Source organism: Saimiri boliviensis, chromosome 11 (genome assembly GCF_048565385.1).
Source record: "Saimiri boliviensis isolate mSaiBol1 chromosome 11, mSaiBol1.pri, whole genome shotgun sequence".
Lineage (NCBI taxonomy): Eukaryota > Metazoa > Chordata > Mammalia > Primates > Cebidae > Saimiri > Saimiri boliviensis.
Genome location: NC_133459.1, coordinates 60,431,633 through 60,455,356, shown reverse-complemented (window position 1 = coordinate 60,455,356; position 23,724 = coordinate 60,431,633). Strand labels below are relative to the sequence as shown.

Below are 23,724 nucleotides of genomic sequence, written 5' to 3'. Positions count from 1 at the left end.
TGTGGCACCATGCCCAGTTAATTGTTTTGTATTTTTAGCAGAGATGGGGTTTCGCCATGTTGGTCAGGCTGGTCTCGAACTCCTGACCTCAGGTGACCCACTTGCATTGGCTTCCCAAAGTGCTGGGATTGCAGGCGTGAGCCACCATGCCTGGCCACCACTGAAGGAATCTCTATGGCTTTCCCACCTTCGGAACAGGCCTTTCAGAGAGCTCAGCTTATGTGGCCAAGCTCAAAAATTTAAAAATCATTTAAAGAAGGCTGTTTTTTAAAAAACACATTTTTTTTTTTTTAAATTTGGGTAACAGGACAGTTTTGCTCTGGGTGTGTCCGTGTAATACCTGAATTTTTCTGGGAAGGATCTGAAACTCTTTTCGTGCCAACCAGGTTTTGCAGGCCAGCGATGACAGGAGCAAAGGAGGGACGACAGCTGCTGTGTGAGCTCTGCTGACTGCCCTGGAAGAAAGACCCAGGGGTCACCCGTGTGCAGACACTGCCTCGGCCCGAAAAATGCAAACTTATCCACTGGCGTGCCAATGTCACCATAACCATCCAACAGAAAATCGTGAAGAGGCTAAGAAAGAAAACAAAAATCACCCGCACTTACTCTCTTACCACCTCAACCCAATCCCATGTAGCCATTTCCTCCATTGCTTTCACCATTACGTGTGCTTTTGTATAGGGTTTCAATCACCAAGGTGGGGAACATACAATCTTTTGAGCTGTTCTTGCTCCACATAAAATCAAAGCCATTTTCCTAGGTTGCCACATAGTGTGTGTATGTGTATATATATATATATATATATATATATATATATATATATATAGTCAGCTAATGGGGACTGTATTTCACTTAGGGTTACGGTCAATGTGTATTCCCTTATTACCTAAAATGTATTATGTATTTTGCTAAAACAAGTATAATAAGACCTTCATTAGCAGAAATCTGACAAAATAGAACCCTCAATTGTGGGGAAGAAAAGCACCAGATCTCAAGGGAAAAAGGCCTGTTTTAGGGATATATAACATTTTTTTCTCAAAGATTTTCCTAAAATCAGTAATAATTTAGTCCAATCTGTTAGACTCCATTACCTGTCCCTTTATTCATTGAAATGAATATTTGAGGTTAATACTGTGTAGTCATTTAAGGCTAGTGGCTATTCAATAAAAATTGTATACATAACGAAAGGCCTTCCTGATGTAGACCACAATATTGCAAATAATGAATAATTTTTTCTACCAAATTATGCTGCATCAAAATTTTAAGCTAAGACTAGGATCACTGTTATCAGTTCATAAATTATAATTTGGTCCATTTTCTTATCTCTATGATGAAAGTTGTTCAATATTTTAATTCCTGTAATATGAAAATTTCAAATACATAGAAAAGCTGAAAGAATTATACAATAGACATCCATATACATAGCACCTAGATTTCACAATTAGCATTTCGCTATATTTTCTTGATCACTGTCATTTATCTATTCATCACTCTTTTTTTTTTTTTTTTTTTTTAAGATGGGGTTTCACCATGTTGGTTAGGTTGGTCTTGAACTCCTGGCCTCAGGTGATCCGCCCGCTTTGGCCTCCAAAGTGCTTGGATTACAGGAGTGAGCCACCACGCTTGACCTCTTTTTTTTTGTAAATTCATTTCAAAGTAAGCTGCAGATCTGAGTATACTTCACAGTAGCTATACACATTTAAAGGAATGTTTGTATATTTTTCCTTAAAGAATATGATTTAAATAAATGATACTATAATAGATAACTACTCAGAACTGAGGAAGTACAGCATATTATAATTTTGCCTTAAAAAAATTTCAGAATAGTCGGGCACGGTGGCTTACGACTTTGGGAGGCCGAGGAGGGTGGATCACCTGAGGTCAGGAGTTTGAGACCAGCCTGGCCAATGTGGTGAAACTCCATCTCTACTAAAAATACAAAAATAGGCTTGGCGTGGTGGCGCATGCCTGTAGTCCCAGCTACTCAGAAAGCTGAGGCAGGAGAATTGCTTGAACCTGGGAGGTGGAGGTTGCAGTGAGCGAAGATCGTGCCATTGCACTCCAGCCTGGGTGACAGAGCAAGACTCCATCTCAAAAAATAAAAGAAAATTTTTCAGAATTATGTGTTTGCCAAGACCTGTATTGTATTGTATTGTGTTGTGTTGTGTTGTGTTGTGTTGTATTGTGTTGTATTGTATTGTAATTTTCTGAGAAGCAGTCTCCCTCTGTTGCCCAGGCTATTATAGTGCAGTGGTGCAATTTCAGCTCACTGCAACCTCTGCCTCCCAGGTTCAAATGATTCTCCTACCTTAGCCTCCCAAGTTGCTGGGTTTACAGGAGCCTGGCACCATACCTGGCTAATTTTTGCATTTTTAGTAGAGACGGAGTTTCACCAGGCTCTTTGGCCAGCCTGGTCTTGAATTCCAGTCCTCAAGTAATCTACCCACATTGACCTTCCGAAGTGCTGGGATTACTGGTGTGTGCCACCTAGCCCAGCCCCAAGATCTTTATAAACATACACTTTGCCTGGCTGTGTTCCCTTAGTTGCCTGAGGAAAAGATCTTGCAAGTGTTTTTTCCTCTGAGGAGTAAGGAAATTTCTTCCTGGTTTGTGGGAAAAGTCATTTTTTTTTTTTTTTTTGAGACGGAGTTTCGCTCTTGTTACCCAGGCTGGAGTGCAATGGCGCGATCTCGGCTCACCGCAACCTCCGCCTCCTGGGCTCAGGCAATTCTCCTGCCTCAGCCTCCTAAGTAGCTGGGATTACAGGCACGCACCACCATGCCCAGCTAACTTTTTGTATTTTTAGTAGAGACGGGGTTTCACCTTGTTGACCAGGATGGTCTCGATCTCTCGACCTCGTGATCCACCCGCCTCGGCCTCCCAAAGTGCTGGGATTACAGGCTTGAGCCACCGCGCCCGGCCTGGGAAAAGTCATTTTTTAAAAAAAGGATGCTTGGTGGCCCCAAAGCTATAAGTTATTTCTCTCCTAGTGAACTCACTTTCTATGAATTAAATCAACAGCGTATTGTACTCAGCCCTCAGAAGAAGGTACTGATGTCCCTATTTTGTAACTGCTCCTGTGTCCCTACAAGATCCTGATTTTTTTCAGTGGGCCAGCATGTAAAAATGTTCGGCAACGGAATTTAGTTTTTGTCCACCTGGGTCACAGTCTTCAACACTTGATGATGTGATGATGGGAAGACATATCGTTTTTTTAAATTTATTTTTATTTTTAAAGAGACCTTCAAACCTACTGCAAATCAAAGGAAGACATTTCCTTTTCACAGTTGGCTACCAGCCTCCTTCTAATTGGCCAAATAGGACAACCTCTTTTTTTTTTTTGAGACAGAGTTTCGCTCTTGTTACCCAGGCTGGAGTGCGATGGCGCCATCTAGGCTCACCGCAACCTCTGCCTCCTGGGTTCAGGCAATTCTCCTGCCTCAGCCTCCTGAGTAGCTGGGATTACAGGCACACGCCACCATGCCCAGCTAATTTTTTGTATTTTTAGTAGAGACGGGGTTTCACCATGTTGACCAGGATGGTCTCGATCTCTTGACCTCGTGATCCACCCGCCTCAGCCTCCCAAAGTGCTGGGATTACAGGCTTGAGCCACCGCGCCCGGCTGGACAAACTCTTATATGTCACCCATAATTCTAAGCACAGGTGATGATACATTTACTGTTTTTAAAAACTGAATTAAAATTCTTCCCTCTGAAATTAAAATTCCGTGCAAGAAGATTAGGGCAAAGTGTTTGATACTTTGTCCCAGGTTTCCGAAATATGACGGCTCACATTCATACACCAGTTAAGTGGTGATGATAGTTTTTTTTTTTTTTTTTTTTTGGACATTTAATGATATATAGCTTCTAAATTTGGTAGTTCTGTCTTTAACTGGAGTGTGAACTTAAAAATTATCAAGATGCTGCCAGGCGCAGTACCTCACGCCTGTAATCCTGCCACTTTGGGAGGCCGAGGAGGGTGGATCACCTGAGATCAGGAGTTCGAGACCAGTCTGACAACATGGTGAAACCCCGTCTCTACTAAAAATACAAAAATTAGCTGGATGTGGTGGCAGGTGCCTGTAGTCTCAGCTACTCGAGAAGCTGAAGCAGAAGACTCGCTTGAACCCGGGAGGCAGAGGTTGCAGTGAGCCGAGATCATGCCATTGCACTCCAGCCTGGGCAACAGAGTGGGACTCCGTCTCAGGAAAAAAGAAAAAAAAAAATTATGAAGACGCTCACATGCATTGCTCAAGAAGGACAGAAATCCAGGTCTGCCCACGACCTTACCTATTGATCAGTCCAAACTTTCCTCATATCACACAAACTCCTGTTACCTCTCTGTGCCTTTATGTATGCTAGTTTCCCCGAGATGCCTTTTCCTTCTTCTCCCCAGACTCCATTTGGAGTGAGATTCAATGGAACCTTCTCTGAATAGCTTCTTTCTAATTTTCTGTATACAATAGGGCTTTAAAGAAATAATTCAACAAAGATGAGTCTTCCATTAAGGAAGAAGCCTGGCTACACAACTGTTTTGTTCGTTGATGTAAGTCTGGTCAATATCATCACTAACTATTCACTCATGGAATCCTACCGCAGCACTGTGTCGTAGATATTTGCTGCCCATTATGTAAGCCAGAAACGGAAAAAAAAGAAAAAGGTTTTAAACTCAATATGGTGTTTATTGAGTTTGACTGCTTTGAAGATTCCCTAAAACAAGTCAGCTAGTCTGTAATCCTATCTGAACAATGGTATCTTCCTCACTCATTTTCTAACACCAGTGAGGAACAGGAGGCAGCTAATAGCTTTCCAGAAGTGCCTGTGTGCTAACTGTAAGATCAGAGCACCTTCTGAACAAAGGCCTTGGGAAGACTTCAAAAGTAAGGCAACCAGGGAGGGGACCAAAAGTCATGCATTTAACCTCAAAACTAAGGCAGCCTATCCATAACCCAGAGAGGAGACTAAGGGGTCACGTAAGTTTCTATAGTCTCATAATGTGCCACATGGGACTAACCACATACTCTACCATCTTGATTTTGTCAGCCATTACAATGAAAAAATATATATATGGTGAAACATACTTTGCTAAAAAAAAAAAAAAAAAAATGGCACTTACATCAGCCTTGCAAATAAATATAAGATGTTTGCGAACCCACAAAATATCACCCACTAAGGCCTCCCTCCCACAGCAAAAACCCCCACACTTGGTTCTCCTGGGAATATGCCATTAATTGCCCTCAGCATGTGTGACTGGCTAGTCACAAGTTAACTTTAGAGCAATATTTAATTGAATGAATAGAACAATGTTGTGCGAATGAGGGTCAAATTGCCACCAGATGTTGCCCCCTCCCTTTTTTTTTTTTTTTAAATAAACACAGCTGTGTACATGCGGACCCGGGCAACATGGAACTAACAGTGAGAGAGAAAAATGGTTCTAAGAAAACATTTGCAAGCAATAAAGGAGAGAAAAATCTAGGGATTAATAAGTCTCTATCCCACCTTTCATTTTTATTTCCAACACATGAAAATTCACTAAACTTGGTGCTGTGAATATGCTGTACATTAGATATTGTTTCCTAAACAATCACTTATTAAATGGGAAACTTTTTCTCCGTGGGGGCAGAAGAGTGAGTCGGTCTGATGAGAAGCCATCGACAACCTGACTGTTCTGTGATGTCTTCCTCGCGGAGGTCCGGGAACCAGCTCGGAGTCTTCCAATCTCTAGCCGCACAAGCCCCTGTGCACACTTGGAAAGGCAAGAAAAGAACAGAAACGAAAAGTAGTAGCATTTATGTTCTGAAATATCATGACAGAACCTCTCCCTACAGCCACATATTATAAAAGGGTATTGAAAGCAACAGGCATAGCCCTAGAGAGAGGAGGATGAAGTCTGTGGCTCCTGGAGAGCCCATCTCATCAAACGCATTTAGAGAACAATCACGGATACTCAGAATTTTCACAAGTATGAGCAACCTCCTTGTGAAATCCCAAAGCAGGTTCCCTTTAATTCTATTAGCTAATATAACAGAACTTTCTTTTAAAGCTATTCCTGCTCATTTAAAATAATCAGAGATTAAATTTCTAGTAAAACCTAGAGTTAGCATAATCCAACCCATTTTATAATCAAGCTAGACTGGAATAGTTCCCACTGGACTTCAGTTGTGCCAGCTGGGTAAAAAGCAGCCTAGCAACTCACCTTGAGGATGGTGGCCACTGTCTCCTGTGAGGCATTTCTCATGTCCTCTCCATTCACAGATAAGATCTGATCTCCCTGAATCAATCTCCCATCCAAGTCTGCGGCTCCGCCTTTCACGATGTCAGAAATAAACACTCCACTTCCATTTCTGTTAATATCATACAGCAGTGCAGTATTGGCACAACCTAATATTTCTACGCATAATACTTATGTGTGTCTGTGACAGGATACACACACTCCTTTTTTCTTCCAGTTCTGTTTTCCTTTTTTTTTTTTTTTTTTTTTTTCCCATACCTTGGCAATTTGTCTTTATTGGCACTTGGAGCGTCCTCATCTTTCAAATGGCTACATACTATTCTATGATGTTTCATAATTTCACTTACCGGTAGCTTACTGATGAACATGCAGGTGATTCCCATTCTTTAACTATTGCAAACAATAAGCAATGAATACCTGTAAGTATATCTTAAAGACAAGGTCCCGGTGATGGAATCGTTAGTCAAAGAAAATTGTGACTTTGGAGAACTAAACATCTCATCCTTTACACTGCAAGTTTTTGTGCTAAGGAATGTAAATGTTCCTTATAAACTCAATCTGAAATATTAACGTTCACTAAAAGCAAAAACCATTACTCTAAATGAAATTGCTCCAGGCACACGTATGTGTCAAAACAAGAAAGCAACTTCGACACTGGCTCTGTCAGTTGCTCTGCACCCAGATGTGTGCTGATTTTTGTTTAGAAATACAAGAGACGCAGCTTTTTTGGTTTGGCAATGCATTTTCAGAGTGATGGTTTTATGGTGCTGAAGTAAAAAATGAGATTATGAGAGCACAATACTCGATCCAAAATCTGTACTCAAAAATTGTAGCTAATATTTTTATTTTAATAACAGCTTGGCCTGAGGACAAAAGCATTAGGCTAGTCACCAGAGATCTGTGAGGGCATATAACATAACATGCATAAAAGCAACTTGATTTCTTCCTTAACAAGCTGAAGGCCATATTCGGATATTACCTGGAAATCCTACAGCTCTGTTGGGATTAATACATACTAGATATCTAAAAGCCATGGAAGCTAGACTTCGCTTCAAGCTATTACTTACCTTTCCAATTCACTGCAAGAGAAACTTAGTAATACTATCCTGGAACAAACTACTGTTAAGCAGTATAGACTTCATTTTTCTTTATTTTTAAATTTTTTTAGAGACAAGTCTTACTATGTTGCCAGACTGATCTTGAACTCCTCACCTCAAGCGATCCTCCCACATCAGCCTCCCAAAATGTTGGGATTACAGTCGTGAGCCACTATGCCTGGTCTACGCAACATATATTTCAAAAGAGCAGCCTGGCCGTTAGGATCTACCTACCTATATTTTTGGTGCAAAATATTACTTTGGGGACATCTTTATTTTTTCCTTTTCTTTCTTTCTTTTTTTTTTTTTCTAATTTACAGATGGAGTCTTGTTACATTTCCCAAGAGGCTCAAGTGCAGTGGCTATTCACAGGCACGATCGTAGCACACTATGGCCTTGAACTCCTGGCCTCAAGTGATCTTCCCACATAGCTGGGACAATAGGTACATGCCACTGTGCCCAGTAGGACATTTTTTTTTTTTTTGTCATGTCCAGCTTGCAAAAAAGACATTTTTCTTAATAGAAAACTACTATCATGAAGAATTATATTTGTCTCTTAACTGTGTTTACTCAACTAGTTTTAACATAGTGTGAAATTAACATAGTATGACACAATGCAATGTTCCATGTTAATTTCCATGCTAAAGCAATGTTCTTGACCCAACATGGGATAAATCTCCTTGACACTAGCTATTTTTGGGGTATGGTTACTTTAACTAACCTCTGCAAAACTCAGATCTTAGTAATTCCAAGTGAAAGAACCTTCTAGCTGTTTGTACTCTATACAAAAGTATAACAGTTTGGGTTGATTGGGCCTGGAGTTCTATTTTGATATGACAATTTTTTTGGTAAGACCTTGCTCAGAAATATGACCCATGTTGTCAAATATTCATAAGTATCTTAGTTTTAGAAATCCCATTGCTAGTTTACATGAAGCTTTCTCTTTAAGCGTTCACAGGCATCAGTCCCCAGAGCTCTGGATCAAAAAGGCAGATCCTGACTTGCACAGGATGGCTTTACCGTTTCCCAGCGATGCTCAGGCCCAGGCCGCGGCCAGCTTTCTTCTGCAGATCCACAGGGAAAACCTCCAAGTTCTCCTCATCTCGGTAGTGTGCCTCATCTCTATACACCACCAGCCGCACCTTCTGGGGGGTCTGCCTCAGGGCTGAGATGGCTTCTTCATGGCTGGAGCTCCTCAGGTCAACCCCATTAACCTGGAACAATGGGCATTCTGAGATGGGCTGCTGGTGGCAGAGGCCTCTGCCTACTCTGTCTGCTGAATCTCCTTGATCTATCCAGCTAAGAATCTCTAGAAATTTTCAGCCACTCTCAAAGCAAACAGGTAGTGACCATGAGCAGTACGAGCTGCTTCGAATACAAAGGAGGTGGCTCTTAAAATATCCCACCCCACAAGCGCACAGAGGGTGGATACATGATAATGCAATTTCACATAGCTATGAACTTTACTTGAAATCAATGAAAGAGAGAGAGAGTGTGTGTGCACGCAGGGAATTAACTAGCTCATTTCATTGAGATCAAAGCAAAAGAAATGTTAGTGTTTAGTCAGCATTTTTAGATTCAGTTGCTTATTGGATCTGACATCTTCACTCTGATTATTTATTTATTTTTTTAGATAGGGTCTCACTCTGTTGCCCAGGTTGGAATGCAGTGGCATGAATACTGGGCTTACTGCTTCCTTGACTTCGCAGGCTCAAGGGATCCTTCCACTTCAGTCTCCTGAGTATCTGGGACTGCATATGTGTGCCACCATGTCTAGCTAATTTTTAAATTTTTTGTAGAGATGAGGTCTTGCCATATTGCCCAGGCTGGCTTCAAACTCTGGGGCTCAGGTGATCCTCCTGCCTTGGCCTTTCAAAGTGCTGGGATTACAGGCATGAGCCACCATGCCTGGCTGACATCTTCACTCTTATTTGCTCACGTCACAACTGCTTCATAACAAGCGCAGAAGGAGATGAGAGACCAGTATTTCCAGCAGCATCCAAGACTCTCTGAAATCTTCCCATTGGAATCTGGTTCTGTCTCTCTTTTTTTTTTTTTTTTTTTTTTTGAGACGGAGTTTTTGCTCTCGTTACCCAGGCTGGAGTGCAATGGCATGATCTCGGCTCACCGCAACCTCCGCCTCCTGGGTTCAGGCAATTCTCCTGCCTCAGCCTCCTGAGTAGCTGGGATTACAGGCACGCGCCACCATGCCCACCTAATTTTTTTTGTGTATTTTTAGTAGAGACGGGGTTTCACCATGTTGACCAGGATGGTCTCGATCTCTCGACCTCGTGATCCACCCGCCTCGGCCTCCCAAAGTGCTGGGATTACAGGCTTGAGCCACCGCGCCCGGCCTTTTTTTTTTCTTTTGAGACGAAGTCTCGCACTGTTGCCTGGGTGGGAGTGCAGTGGCACGATCTCGGCTCACTGCAACCTCTGCTTCCCAGGTTCACGTGATTCTCCTGCCTCAGCCTCCAGAGTAGCTGGGATTACAGGTGCACACCACCATGCCTGGCTAATTTTTTGTATTTTTAGTAGAGATGGGGTTTCACTATGTTGGACAGGGTGGTCTCCAACTCCTAACCTCGTGATCTGCCCACCTTGGCTTCCCAAAGTGCTGGGATTATAGATGTGAGCCACCACACCTGGCTCCTAATGCTTTTTTAATTCTACCATTCTAAAGACTAAGGACCAGTGGCATAAAGAACGGTTATGGGGAAAAGAGAAAGGAAGGATGAACCTTCTTGGAGAAGGTGACTTTTGGACTGTCATTTAAAGCTGATTGTATGAGCCAAGAAAGTGTTTAAAAGCTGCTATTTCTTTTCTAGTATATCTTGGTGGCTTGCGTGTTCACTTAGGTGAGCTATATCCAGAATAACGGTGGTAAAGAACATGGGTTTTGGATATGGATGCACTTGGGTTTGAGTGCTGATTCTGACTTACTGGCTATATGAAACTCTGTGTAAATTACTTAAGCCAAATTTTTGCCTTGTCATCTATGACGTAGAGATAATCATATTTACTTAGTGTTGTGAAGATTAAGCCCCGTAAATCATTCAGCACAGGGCCTGGCACACAGTTACGTTCAATGTAAATTACAAGTTGATATTTCACAAGGAATTGAAGTAACATCAGTGAATTTTCCTCTCAGCGTAATCATTTACTGCTACTTTAAGCCAATGAATACATTTTCATTGTCTGTGAATGAAACACAAAGAGGAAAAGTGTATTTCCAGGAAATGTGGTCTGAGCTGATTATTTTCCTGTATTCCAACAGATGGCACACAAGACCACTTCTGTTACTCAATTTTTAAAAAAAGTTACCTCCATGGATTAAAGGTGAACTTTCTAAGCCTCTAAATACCTTTTGAAAGGCCCTAACAAATATACTTTTAATTATAAGCGTTGTCATTAAGCTGTAATATTACAAAGCAATTTCTATTAAATTCCAGCATGACAGTATCTGCTCCGATGGAAGTGATCTAAGATCACAGTTTCCATTTGCTCCTCTGCAAATCAGGAGATACCACTAAATTTGCCAATAATCATGATAGAAATATCATGATGTGGCTAGAACATTGTGGAGAGATGTATTATGTAAGTGCCTTACAGAAGCCTGGTATGCGTGATTTAGAATATTGATTGTAGAAGAGGAGGGTGGAAATAGCAGGGCTTCCTATTTGAGAAGAAAGCCTCCAGGAAGACCCATGTGTCACGGGAGCATACCACATCCCTTGGATAGAATGGCCATGTGGGAAAGCGGATGAACCCAGTGCTTGAGAAGGAAAGAGTAACAAAGCTAGTGCAGCAGCTCCTCAGTATTTTACTGCATAGGGGAACTCAGGCATTAACTCTCTACCCTCTTCTGCTCACTCTTGCATCAAAATAGAGGGGATAATGGCACTAGGAGTGGGGATGGGGGAGCAGGGAGGGTACCAGAAGGAACTGGCCTAAAAGGAGAACCAGAAAGAAGACACAGCTCATGTTCATCCTATTAATAGAATCGTAAGTCTTGCCAAGCCAAAACATTATTTGAATCTATCTTTGGAAGCAAAATCTGGCTTGTCCTAACCTTAACATCAGGATAGTATTAAAACCATGAAAGGCCAACTTGTGGAATGCAGAGGACTTTCATGAGTGGAAAGGGCACTGTTTGGAAAAGCCTTGTTTCATGATCTCAAAATATCCCATGAAAACAGGCCTGTCTTCTCAATGCCTTCTGGAGGTCACAGGCTGCCGCTGCATCGTCACGCATTTCTAGTCATCAGCCACAACCAGAACCAGCCCGATGTGGAGTAGAAAGCTGTTTAGAAGGGAAACATGTCCCCTGACCAAATTGAGAGCTATATTTCTTAGTTAAACACGTGTTAGACTCTCACAAGCTAGACTTTGTCTGAGGTAAGAGAGGAACCTGTATTGGCCATCTTTAATGAGCAGTATAGACATCCATTCCGAAGAGATAACATAATTTTGCCAGTTGCCAGGAAACGGTTAACTTGATTTTTACAATTCTCCTTCCACTTAAAACAAATTTGCTTTATTCATGTTAACCTTTAGCGGGTGTTCACTTGTACTTGAATATACTTTATAGATGAGAGTGGCTACAGATGGTCTATCTAATACAAACAGAAATCACTTTAAAAAAATCCTTATTGAGGTATAATTGATCTAAAATAAACTGCACAAATTTAAAGTGTACAATTTGATAGGTTTTACCAGATGTGTATTTATACCTGTGAAGCCATCACCACATTCAAGATAATGAACATTATTAGATTTAGTTTCAAGTCACCATTATAATCTGTGGACTTACAATTCATGTATGTATCAAGGCATATGCGTATCTATGCCATTTTAAATATTTAATCTATTCATCTTAAAAAGCCAATTATGATAATACCAATTGATTTGAAGATCTAGCGAGGGAAAAACAAAGAAATCTCAAACTCCTGATCACTGAAAAACCATGTTGTATGCTAAGGCAGTCAAGCCAATTCCCAGAGAGGTCTTGCTTATTTTTCTAACCTCATACACTTGTACCTTAATTAATGTACTGGGAATATGTCTTAATCCAATGATGAAACACAGTAAAGGCCTGCAGAGAAACCCCGTAACTCGGGCTGAATTTAATTTGCAAACAGCTTAGCCTCTCCTTTAACCCCTTCTCGCCTATGTTTCCTGCCCTTAATTATATCTCTGGTTTCATCTTGGGAGGCAGAAATGAACCACCAAAGGGAAAATTAAAATTCTATGATGTCATTCATAACGTGCTATATTAAAGTTGCAAAGCAAAAAATGCACATGGCCACCATAAAATGCTAACTATTCAATTAAGTTCATCCAGTGAAAAAATAAATGCTGCCTAAAGGTTTCACACCATCGAGAAAGCTCTTTCATTCCACCCAGCAGAAGGCCTGGCATCGGCTTCCCATTCAGCCGTCCCACAGTGCAGACACTGCCTGCTTCGGTTCTTTTTAAAAGGCTTTAACAACTTTGCTAAATGAGAGTCAATTTGAAAAAGTGAAGCATTTCAATTTTTAGTAAGCATCATATTTCTCCTAAAGAGAGAAGACTTTACATTTTTATCAACTTGAAAACATGGATGGCAAGGCATGAACTTCCATTTTGCATAAAGATTTATTAAGATTAAGAAAATATTGGCTGGGCGAAGTGGCTCACGCCTGTAATCCCAGCACTTTGGGAGGCCGAGGCGGGTGGATCATGAGGTCAAGAGTTTGAGACCAGCCTGATCAACATGGTGAAACCCCATCTCTACTAAAAATACAAATATTAGCTGAGCGTGGTGGTTTGCAATTGTAATCCCAGTTACTCAGGAGGCTGAGGCTGGAGAATCGCTTGAATCGGGGAGGCGGAGGTTGCAGTGAGCTGAGATCACATCACTGCACTCCAGCCTGGGTGACAGAGTAAGACTCTCTCAAAAAAAAAAAAAAAATTCTATTTAAGCTGCCACATAATCTTTAAAATATCAGGTATATATGTATATGCATGTGTCTATATGTATCTGCTTTTAGGAGGAATTTAGTAGGGCATAATGGAGAGGCAAAACATTTGCAATATTATATAGTCTCATTTGATTAAAATAATAGAGCCGTAAGTTGTATTTTTCCTTTTAGTTAAAAAAAGTTTTCAGAGGAAAATGTAGATTGATAACCTGTCATGATTCTAGACCACTGCACAATGTACATTGAAGAAAAAAAGAATATGGTATATATTTTGTTAAATGGGAGAGAAATCAGTGAAGATATAGTTGAGTAGAAAGATAAATTCACTTTGTGGCTCAAGATCAGGAAAGGAACCATATTTACTGATATAAAATAAAATTCAAAATCATATACCTCTAATATCTGGTCACCAGCCCAAAGTCTTCCATCTCTGGCTGCTGCCCCTTCTTCATATACTTCATGGATAACTATAGCATTCTATAAAAAAGAAAATCTTATTAATTTTCAACTACCACAAATGCTTCCTTAAGCAAACAACCAATAGGCAGCGACCCATAATTTTCTATTTGTTAATAACATTATATTTTATCTGACATAAAGATAAACAATATAGTTATGATATATTCAGAGGTATAATTAAATTTTCCTAAGATTATTATTTCATTCCTTTAAAACCGGCTTTGCCTAACATTTCAGGTTAAACGTCTTCCATGTGTTTTACTGTTAACCCTGTGCATTGCTGCTGTGTATGAACTGGAGGTGAACTATGTGTCATTCTTATTTACATTTTATAGCGTATTTTGAAACACGGTTTCAGGTATTTACGGGTATTCAAGGATTTGGTATAGCTGTGTGGCCTGATGAAGGGGATTTTGCCAGGCCTTATTACTTGGGCAATAAAAGAAAGGAACTTAGTGGAACGAATGGGTCTTGTAAGAGAGGAAAACAGGAGTAGGAGAAAGAGCATTCATGGACCCAAGTGTAAAACAGCTGTGGGTTCGAATCACAACTCTGCTTTCTTGTAATCTTGTGCAGTTAATTCCTTTGAACTCAGCAATCTGAGCCATAAAATTAGAATGACAATATTTACTATAGCTAAGCTTTGGTTGGGAAAACTGTTTCCTAGTTAATGAATTAAAAAATACTTTGTATCTCTTTAGATTCATAACTTAAGATTTTATCATCATAAAAATGACATGTATCCATGTATTGGATTCAAGCAATACCACTACAGGTTACATTGCAAGGTACAAAAACAGGCTGCCTCCCACCCAGACTCAGCCCCACTCTCTAGAGACAATCACCATTCACAGCTTCCAAGGATCTCTCTAGATAATTCACATTTATACACCCAAACGGTTATATATTTTGATGAGAGACTATCCTAAAAATATTTTTTTATTTTTTAATTTTTTTTTAAAGACAGGGTTTCACCATGTTGGTCAGGCTGGTCTTGAACTCCTGACCTCAGGTGATCTGCCCACCTTGGCCTCCAAAGTGCTTGGATTACAGGCGTGAGCCGCCATGCCTGGCCTCCTAAAAATAATAAATTGAGTTTGTCCACTTTCTTTTTCCCTCATTCCCCTTCTGTAGAGCCCAGTCGAGCTTTGTAGTTCTTTGCCTTGGGGATTTTTGTAGAGTGGAAATCTGAAGCAACCAGAAGACATTGGCTCTGTTTTTAACAGACCCGAAGAGCACTGAATGGATAATTATGTGGATAATTATGGATAATTATTTATGATAATTATGATAGGTGTCTTGGAGGGCTGCTGGGAGAGGGACACAGCTTTTTTTTTTTTTTTTCTTGAGACAGAGTCTTGCGCTTTTGCCCAGGCTGGAGTGCAATGGCACGATCTCAGCTCACTGCAGCATTCACCTCCCAGGTTCAAGTGATTCTCCTGCCTCAGCCTCCCGAGTAGCTGGGATTACAGGCATGTGCCACCACGCCCGGCTAATTTTTGTATTTTTTTAGTAGAGACGGGTTTTGCCATGTTGGCCAGGCTGGTCTTGAACTCCTGACCTCAGGTGATCCGCCCGCCTCAGCCTCCCAAAGTACTGCAATTACAGGTGTGAGCCACCACGCCCGGCCGAGGGACACAGCTTTTGAGTGGAGATTAGAGACGGAGGTCTATGGGTCCCACAACAGGGATTTGAGTCCAGAAGTGCCCAGGGTTCTCCTATTCCTTGCCCCCAGTGCACACACACAGGTTTTAAGACACTGCTGGCAATGGTCAAGAGCTGACACCTCTGATACCTGTCAGACCGTATAGGCTGACACCTATAGGACTCCAGCCATGAAAGAAGTCAAGTGGCAGGACTTCTGGACTTGAGAGATCTTATAGGCTTAGGCAAGGACAGGCTTGATGATGAGCAGGCAGTGCTGATAGCAATGACCATAATGGTGTCACCAACGTCTGGGTGCTTGGTTGGGACCCTTCAGAGTTAAAGAGCCACCAAAACGGCTGAGGTTGAATTTCACTTTAGCCCAGAAGTATGGAGCCTCAGAGTTAAGTTCACATGAAGTAAAGAAATGAATATTTCTTGCAAAAATATGACAAAATAGACACACACACAAACACACACCCCAAACTGTGTTTGTTTGCTTTTTATTTTATTTTTTATTTTATTTTTATTTTTTTGAGACGGAGTTTCGTTCTTGTTACCCAGGCTGGAGTGCAATGGCGCGATCTCGGCTCACCGCAACCTCCGCCTCCTGGGTTCAGGCAATTCTCCTGCCTCAGCCTCCGGAGTAGCTGGGATTACAGGCACGCGCCACCATGCCCAGCTAATTTTTTGCACCTTTAGTAGAGACGGGGTTTCACCATGTTGACCAGGATGGTCTCGATCTCTCGACCTCGTGATCCACCCGCCTCGGCCTCCCAAAGTGCTGGGATTACAGGCTTGAGCCACCGCGCCCGGCGCTGCTTTTTAATTTTTTTTTTTTTTTTTTTTTTTTTGAGACGGAGTTTCGCTCTTGTTACCCAGGCTGGAGTGCAATGGCGCGATCTCGGCTCACCGCAACCTCCGCCTCCTGGGCTCAGGCAATTCTCCTGCCTCAGCCTCCTAAGTAGCTGGGATTACAGGCACGTGCCACCATGCCCAGCTAGTTTTTTGTATTTTTAGTAGAGACGGGGTTTCACCATGTTGACCAGGATGGTCTCGATCTCTTGACCTCGTGATCCACCCGCCTCGGCCTCCCAAAGTGCTGGGATTACAGGCTTGAGCCACCGCGCCCGGCTTTTTAATTTTTAAAAAATGTTTGAGATAGCATTTCGCTTTGTTGCCCAGGCTGGAGTGTAGCGGCTCAATCACAGCTCACCGTAGCCTTGACCTCCCGGGCTCAGGTGATCGTCCTGCCTCAGCCTCCCAAGTAGCGGGGAATATACAGGTGCACAACCATGACTGGCTGATTTTTGTTTTTTAAGTAGAGACGGGGGTCTCACTATGTTGCCCAGGTTGGTCTCAAACTCCTGGGCTCAAATAATCCTTCTGCCTTGACCTCCCAAAGTGCTAGGATTACAGGTATGAGACACTGTGTCCAGCCTTTTTTTTTTTTTAAAGAGAAGGAGTCTCACTATGTTTCCCAAAAATCCTGGGCTCAAGTGATCCTCCTGCCTCTTCCCAGGAGCTGGGACTACAGGCACATCCTATAGCTCCAGGCCGACTTTCTTTTAAAAACAAAAACAGTAACAGAAAACAAACAAAAAAGGTTTCTATACACATTTCACAGTAGAGAAACAATAAAAGAAAACAAGAATTCTCTAACTAGATAACCCATCTGGATTCCAAATATTTTTACAATACTAAATATAGTACTTTCATTTTATCACTATACAGTTCTGAAAACATTCTTTATTGTAGCAATTAGAGACGCAGCCCCCAAGAGTCAGGAAAAGTTTCTGGATCCAGACAATTTATATTTCAGATTCTGTACCAGCAATGGATTTTAGACCATTCTTTGTTTTAACTCTGACTTATGAAACTTCCAGACCCAGGGAGCATTTACACTGCCAAGAGTTTGTTTCTCTGAACTATTTCAAAGGAATGATTTGGAGGAAACTTGCGGGGTCAGTGGAGATACTGAGATCCTAATAAAGGCCATTTGTATTAAGGTAGTATGAGGAGAAACTAATGCAGATTCCTGGTAGTACCCTGTAATGATGCTGCTGGTTTTCAAAGTTTGATGCCCAAATACCCTATCTTCACTGGATTGAGAGAGTCACACACTAAACTTAGACTATGCATGGATTTTACAAAGCTTGATTTTCAGCAGAAACTCCTTTGATCTTGGAACATCATAAAAGGTAAATAGGAAATTTCTGTTCGCTCATACTCAAAAGAAAGAAAAGACCCCCTTGAAGTTTTTAGTCCATAAAAGTGGTCTGAATGAAAAATTCTTAGATACTTTGTGATGCTCAATGAACCATCCTACATAAAGGATGGCAATGACCATAAAAGAATAATACGTTAATAGTTTCAAATGCCGAACTCACTGCAAATGATCTATTTTTAGTGTGGAAGTCTTTCTGTATGTAAAACTCTCCATTTATTTATTTATTTTTGCTTGAGTGCTACTGTAATTTCTCTTAAAGTTATTAGTGAAGGCCGGGAGTAGTGGCTCATACTTATAATCCCAGCACTTTGGGAAGCCAAGGTGGGTGGATCACCTGAGGTGGATGGATCACCTGAGGTCAGGAGTTCGAGACCAGCCTGGCCAACATGGTGAAACCTTGTCTCTACTAAAAATACAAAATTAGACGGGTGTGGTGGCACATGCTTGTAGTCCCAGCTACTTGGGAGGCCGAGACAGAAGAATCACTTGAACCCGGGAGGCGGAGACTGTAGTGAGGTGAAGTCATGCCACACCCCAGCTAATTTTTGTATTTTTAGTAGAGATGGGGTTTCACCATGTTGGTCAGGCTGGTCTTGAACTCTTGACCTCGTAATCTGCCCACCTTGGCCTCCCAAAGTGCTGGGATTACAGGTGTGAGCCTGGCCAAAAATTAAATTAAAAATAAGGTGCTAATTATGCATATGATGCTTATCTCATCATTGGATGTCCTAAAATTTTTTTGATATCCTAAATTTTAATGCTCTTGAATTATTCAGGCAAAACTGCAGCTCTGAGTGCCTTCTCCCCCACCAGCCCTCCCTTCCTATCTCTGCATATGAAATAATATTTCAAGACCCAAGACCTCAGTGACTCCAGTCTACAAATACCAGTGATTCCTAAAACTCATCTATCCCCAAAGCAGTCCATGAATCAACCCACTCTTCAGGTGGCTCGCTGGCTTACTCTGGAGACAGGCTATACAGGCAAAGGATTATGAGCTAGGCTTATGGAGTCAGTCTTCTTTGGTCTAAATCTTGGACCTGTTTCTGCTGGCTGTAGGCCTTGGGAAGACTGTTAACCTCTCCAGGGCTCAACTTTTTTTGTTTTGAGATGGAGTCTTTCTCTGTTGCCAGGCTGGAGTGCAGTGTTGCAATCTTGGCTCACTGCAACCTCTGCTTCCCGGGTTCAAGCGATTCTCTTGCCTCAGCCTCCCGAGTAGCTGGGACGACAGGCATGCACCATTGTGCCCAGCTAATTTTTTTATTTTTAGAGAAGGGGTTTCACCATGTTGGCCAGGCTGGTCTTAAACTCCTGACCTCATGATCCGCCCGCCTCGGCCTCCCAAAGTGCTGGGATTAAAGGCATGAGCCACCACGCTTGGCCCCCAGTGCTTAGTTTTTTAGATGGCTTAACAGTATTACCTACCAATAAGGCTTTATGTACAGTGTGAGCACACAGTAAGGAAGTGATAGGGTTTTTTGTTTGTTTGTTTTTTGGTTGAACACAGTCTCTCTCTCTTGCCCAGGCAGGAGTGCAATGGTGTGATCTCGGCTCACTGCAACCTCCATCTCCCAGGTTCAAGTGATTCTTGTGCCCTGGTCTCCCAGGTAGCTGGGACTTACAGGCATGTGCCACCACATCTGGCTAATTTTTGTATTTTTAGTAGAGATGAGGTTTCACCATGGTGGCCAGCCTGGTCTCAAACTCCTAGCCTCAAGTAATCCACCCCCTTCAGCCTCCCAAAGTGCTGGGCTTATAGGCATGAGCCATCACACCCAGCCAGGTAATATTTTTAATAGCACCTGTCCATTCTCATTTATTTTACATCTATGTGTCATAGATGCTATACACTTCCCATTTGTCCCATTTAATCCTCATAATAACTCTTCAAATTTACTATTATTAGTCCCTCTTATAGCTGAAGAAACGAAAGCTCATAAGGGTTCAGACTTGACCAGGTCTCTGCAACTTCTAATTAGGAGAGATGAAATTCCAACTCAGGACTGTTGAACACCAAGCCTGCGCTCCCACCACGATAGCAAGCTTCTCATCTGTTTTGAATATGTGATTTTGCACTTGTCCAAAGGCTAGCTTGGGATTTTCCATATGGCATCAATTCTGTTGAAAAATTGTCACCTCAGCTCCACAGCAGAACCCTTGAGGGCATGAGTCGATTATTTTATAGAGAGTGAACAAAAAGACGACTTGTGGAAGGCAAAGGCTTTGACTTAATGAGGTGAGGCGATGATCTATAAATCTCACCAGCTAGTGCTGGTACATGATCAGGGGTTTGCACTACAGGAAGCACGATATGCAGGCCCCCTCCCAACCTCCAACAGGGTCCCTCTCTTAATTCCATTTGTTATTCTTTTTTTTTTTTTTTTTTGATACTGGGTGTTGTTCTGTTCCCCGGCCTGGAGTGCAGTAGCATGACCTTAGCTCACAGCAAAGTTGGCCTCCTGGGGTCAAGCAATCCTCCCCCCTCAGCCTCCTGAGATGCTGGGACCACAGGCATGTGCCACCACAGCCAGCTAATTGTGCTTTTTTTTTTTTTTGTATTTTTTGTTTTGCCTTGTTGCCCAAGCTGGTCTTGAACTTCTAGGCTCAAACGATCCTCTCGCCTCCCAAAGCACTGGGATTACAGGCGTGAGCCACCACCGCGCCTGGCCCATTTGTTGTTCTTGTCTTGCTCCTTCCTTCCCTTCAACTTCTCAGTCCTAGTTCTGTGCATCTGTATTATCCACTGAATGATTTTTTTTCTAAGGCAAACACAAATTATAATAAATACAAGTGGATACCTCAATGTTCAAAACAAAAGTTGTCCAGCCCAAGAAAAAAAGATCAATTTCTATCAATTAATGGCACAGACCTGAGGATCATTTATAGAAGATCAAGACTGACAAAGAGTCAAAAATGGACTTCCTCCTGGTAGTCGTGTGATTTTCACCGGGACAACAGAAACGTAAGTAAGATGACCTGTTTATTAACTGCTTGAGACAAGACCAATGAATTCCTTTTGAACATTTTATTTTTTTGAGACAGGGTCTTGCTCTGTTGCCCAGGAGGAAGTACAGTGGTGCAATCATTGCTTACTGCAGGTTTGACCTCCTGGTCTCAAGTGATCCTCTCACCTCAGCCTCCTGAGTAGTTGCTACCTCAGGCACATGACACCATGCTTGGCTAATTTTAAACTATTTTGTAGAAACAGGTCTCACTATGTTGCCCAGGCTGGTCTCAAACTCCCAGGCTCAAATGAGCCTTCTGTCTCAGCCTACTAAAGTGCTGGGACTATAGCTATGAGTCAGCGTACCTGGCCTGGACACTTTAAAATTACTCATTTGACTTGCCAGCTCTAGAGCCAGGGAAGAGTTTAATCCATGAGTTGGAGAATCTCCCAAATAGTAGTTTTCTCATAGCCTGAAGGGTCAGGCAGCGTTTGAAAGGCATGGAAAGAGTCTTCTGCTTAAAAATTTCTCCCTCACCAGTCTGTTTGGAACACCTTTAACTAAGGAAAACTCCCTTTATTTCACAATTAAACATTTATAACACTAAGTATTTATAAACATTTATAACATTAAAGAAAAAATTGACAAGCAGAAAGAAGTAGCTGACTAGCAAATTCATCACGTTGCTTAAGAAACTTCTGCCTTTAGGCTGGGCGCAGTGGCTCACGCCTGTAATCTTAGCACTTTAGGAGGCTGAAGTGGGTGGATCACCTGAGGTCAGGAGTTTGAGACAGCCTGGCCAACAAAGTGAAACCCCGGATCTACTAAAAACACAAAAATTACCTAAATGTGGTGGTGTGCACCTGTAGTCCCAGCTACTTGGGAGGCTGAGGCAGGAGAATCACTTGAACCCAGGAGGCGGAAGTTGCAGTGAGCTGAGATTGTGCCACTGCACTCCAGCCTGAGTGACAGAGCGAGACTCTGTCTCAAAACAAACAAACAAAAAAACACTACTGTCTTAATGTCTCCATTCCTAAGAGAGTATTTATTTTTGAACGTGGATACTATATGCACATGGTACCATATTCAAAATATTGTAACTGAAAGATACCTCTCTAGCACTAGTTCCTCGGCCACCCAATTTCTCTATCTAGAAACAAACAGTATTAAGTTTTTTTGTATATTTTTGTAGAAATATTCCATATACCTATATTTGAAGTAGAGGCTACCAAGTGCTTCAGGGCTGTGCCTTCTTTTATCTGCTACCTCCTTTGTTTTATAAAATTCTAAAAGGACCACCTCTTCTATGGCAACTTCCCTAACTCTCTCCCCTGATAAAGTTGATCGATCCTTCTTGTGAGTCACCACTCCGTAAGTTCCTTAGTATCACTGAACTTATCACAGTACCATGAATGTGTGTTCAGGCCTCTATGTCTTGTGCTACTTCCCGTCCTTGATGGAAGCCTTCAGGACAGAGGCTGTTCCCAACTCATCTTTGTATTCTGGTGCCAAGTCCAGAGGAGGCACTTAATAAATGTTCATTAAATGACTGTCAAGAAATTGGCTGGAGATAGATAAAGGGGTTACAATGACTCAGAAAGGGAAGGCTGGAAAACTTAGTGGGTCATAATCTCACTCCAACCAAAACCAGTTGTATGGTTCGAATGTACCCTCCAAAACTCACGTTGAAATTTAATTGCCATTGTGACGGTATTAACAGGTGAGGCCTTTAAGGGGTAATTGGACAACGAGGGCTCTGCCCTCAAGGAGGGGTTAATGTTGCTATCTTGGGAGTGAGTTCCCATAAAAAGAGTTCAGCCCCTTCCCTCTATGCCTCATGTGCTTGCTTGCCCTTCAACCTTCCGCCACAGGATGATACAGCATGAAGGCCCTCACCAGATGCTGGCTCCATGCTCTTGAACTTCCCAGCCTCCAGAACTGTGAACCAAATACAATTCTTTTCTTTATAAATTACCCAGATATTCTGTTATAGCAGCAGAAAATGAAGTAAGACACCAAGCTTCTGATAGTGAAATACTAGTGACACACAACCGAAATACCCATCACAAATGGATTTTAAATCCATTGAAGTTTCCAGAGGATTTACTTTAGCTCAGAGGGCAATTTAAGAGAGCCAAGTATAAGAGACTTAATTATTACCGAGCCCCATAAAAATCCAAAAGTCTCCAAGGGGATTTAAACTCTGAGGTGCTGGAAAAGACTTTCACAAGATGCAACAGTATATCCTTAGACAGACTCAATGTCACCAGAGCCTTCAGCTCATCAATCACCATTTTTATTGTTCAAGCTGCCAACAGGTAGATAAAGTAACTCATAAACACACCAATCATTCAGAAAAAGGCAATCTTATTGTCGAAATAGACTCATAACACTTAAGCCAAGTGTTAGAAAAATTAATGAAGGGTCTCCTATGGGCTGAAGGATATCAATAAGTACCCTTTTGTGGGTGAACTATTTTAGTAGACTGAGATTTTACATTTCTAGATATTCAGTACATTGTTTCAACAAGCATTTTAGGACAAAACTTTGACAAAGAATCGTATGTAGATATTATTATAAAGAACTATGGATATATGGCTTAATTACACTGCTTGCAGGCATGTTTTACTTCATTTGATCACTCTGGAATTAAACTCAATCTTTGCCATACTCACAAAAGCCCCTACCTGCACTCCCCACACACACATACACAAAATCCTAAGGGACATCTTAACTACAGATAAGTTTCACATTAAATTTCACATTTAGGTGGAAAACATATTTACCAGCCATCCAGAAAGAGTGTTATGTCTTATTACTCTGCATTAGGGGAAAAGTCCTTCCTAATAAGAAAAACCCATGAAGATCAAAAGAAATGTTAAAGATATCATATATAATAAAATAGTCATATTTTTTCCTTTGAAAGAAACTGTGGTTTGGATCTGTGGCCTTAGAGGAAGGATGTAGCTTTTAAATATCATTTAATAGTTTTCTCCTCTATGGTATCCTTGTTCAGAAACCATAAAGACAGCCATGTCTTCTACATAGTAGATGACTTTCTCAGCAGGAAAGCCGTAAGCCAATGAGGGCTGATAATATGGCGGGGATGGTAAAATCCTCAATCCAGTGCTGTGTAGACCAAAGCTACATCCAAA

The 23,724-nt window shown here is 41.6% G+C and overlaps 1 protein-coding gene across 9 annotated transcripts in view; it reads right to left on the bottom strand.

Moving 5' to 3' along the window:
* PATJ (PATJ crumbs cell polarity complex component) overlaps nucleotides 1-23,724 on the bottom strand; it is a 430,121-nt gene that overhangs the window by 37,390 nt on the left and 369,007 nt on the right. For 7 of the 9 annotated variants that reach the window (XM_074380917.1, XM_074380918.1, XM_074380919.1 and 4 more), the window contains 5 exons: nucleotides 13,685-13,768; nucleotides 8,349-8,542; nucleotides 6,196-6,343; nucleotides 5,659-5,745; nucleotides 341-455 (listed from right to left, as the gene is read on the bottom strand). In XM_074380917.1, coding sequence (XP_074237018.1) covers nucleotides 341-455; nucleotides 5,659-5,745; nucleotides 6,196-6,343; nucleotides 8,349-8,542; nucleotides 13,685-13,768 — 628 coding nt within the window. Of the gene's footprint in view, nucleotides 1-340; nucleotides 574-5,658; nucleotides 5,746-6,195; nucleotides 6,344-8,348; nucleotides 8,543-13,684; nucleotides 13,769-23,724 lie in introns of all 9 variants that reach the window. The other 2 variants (XM_074380924.1, XM_074380925.1) reach the window with 1 other exon arrangement.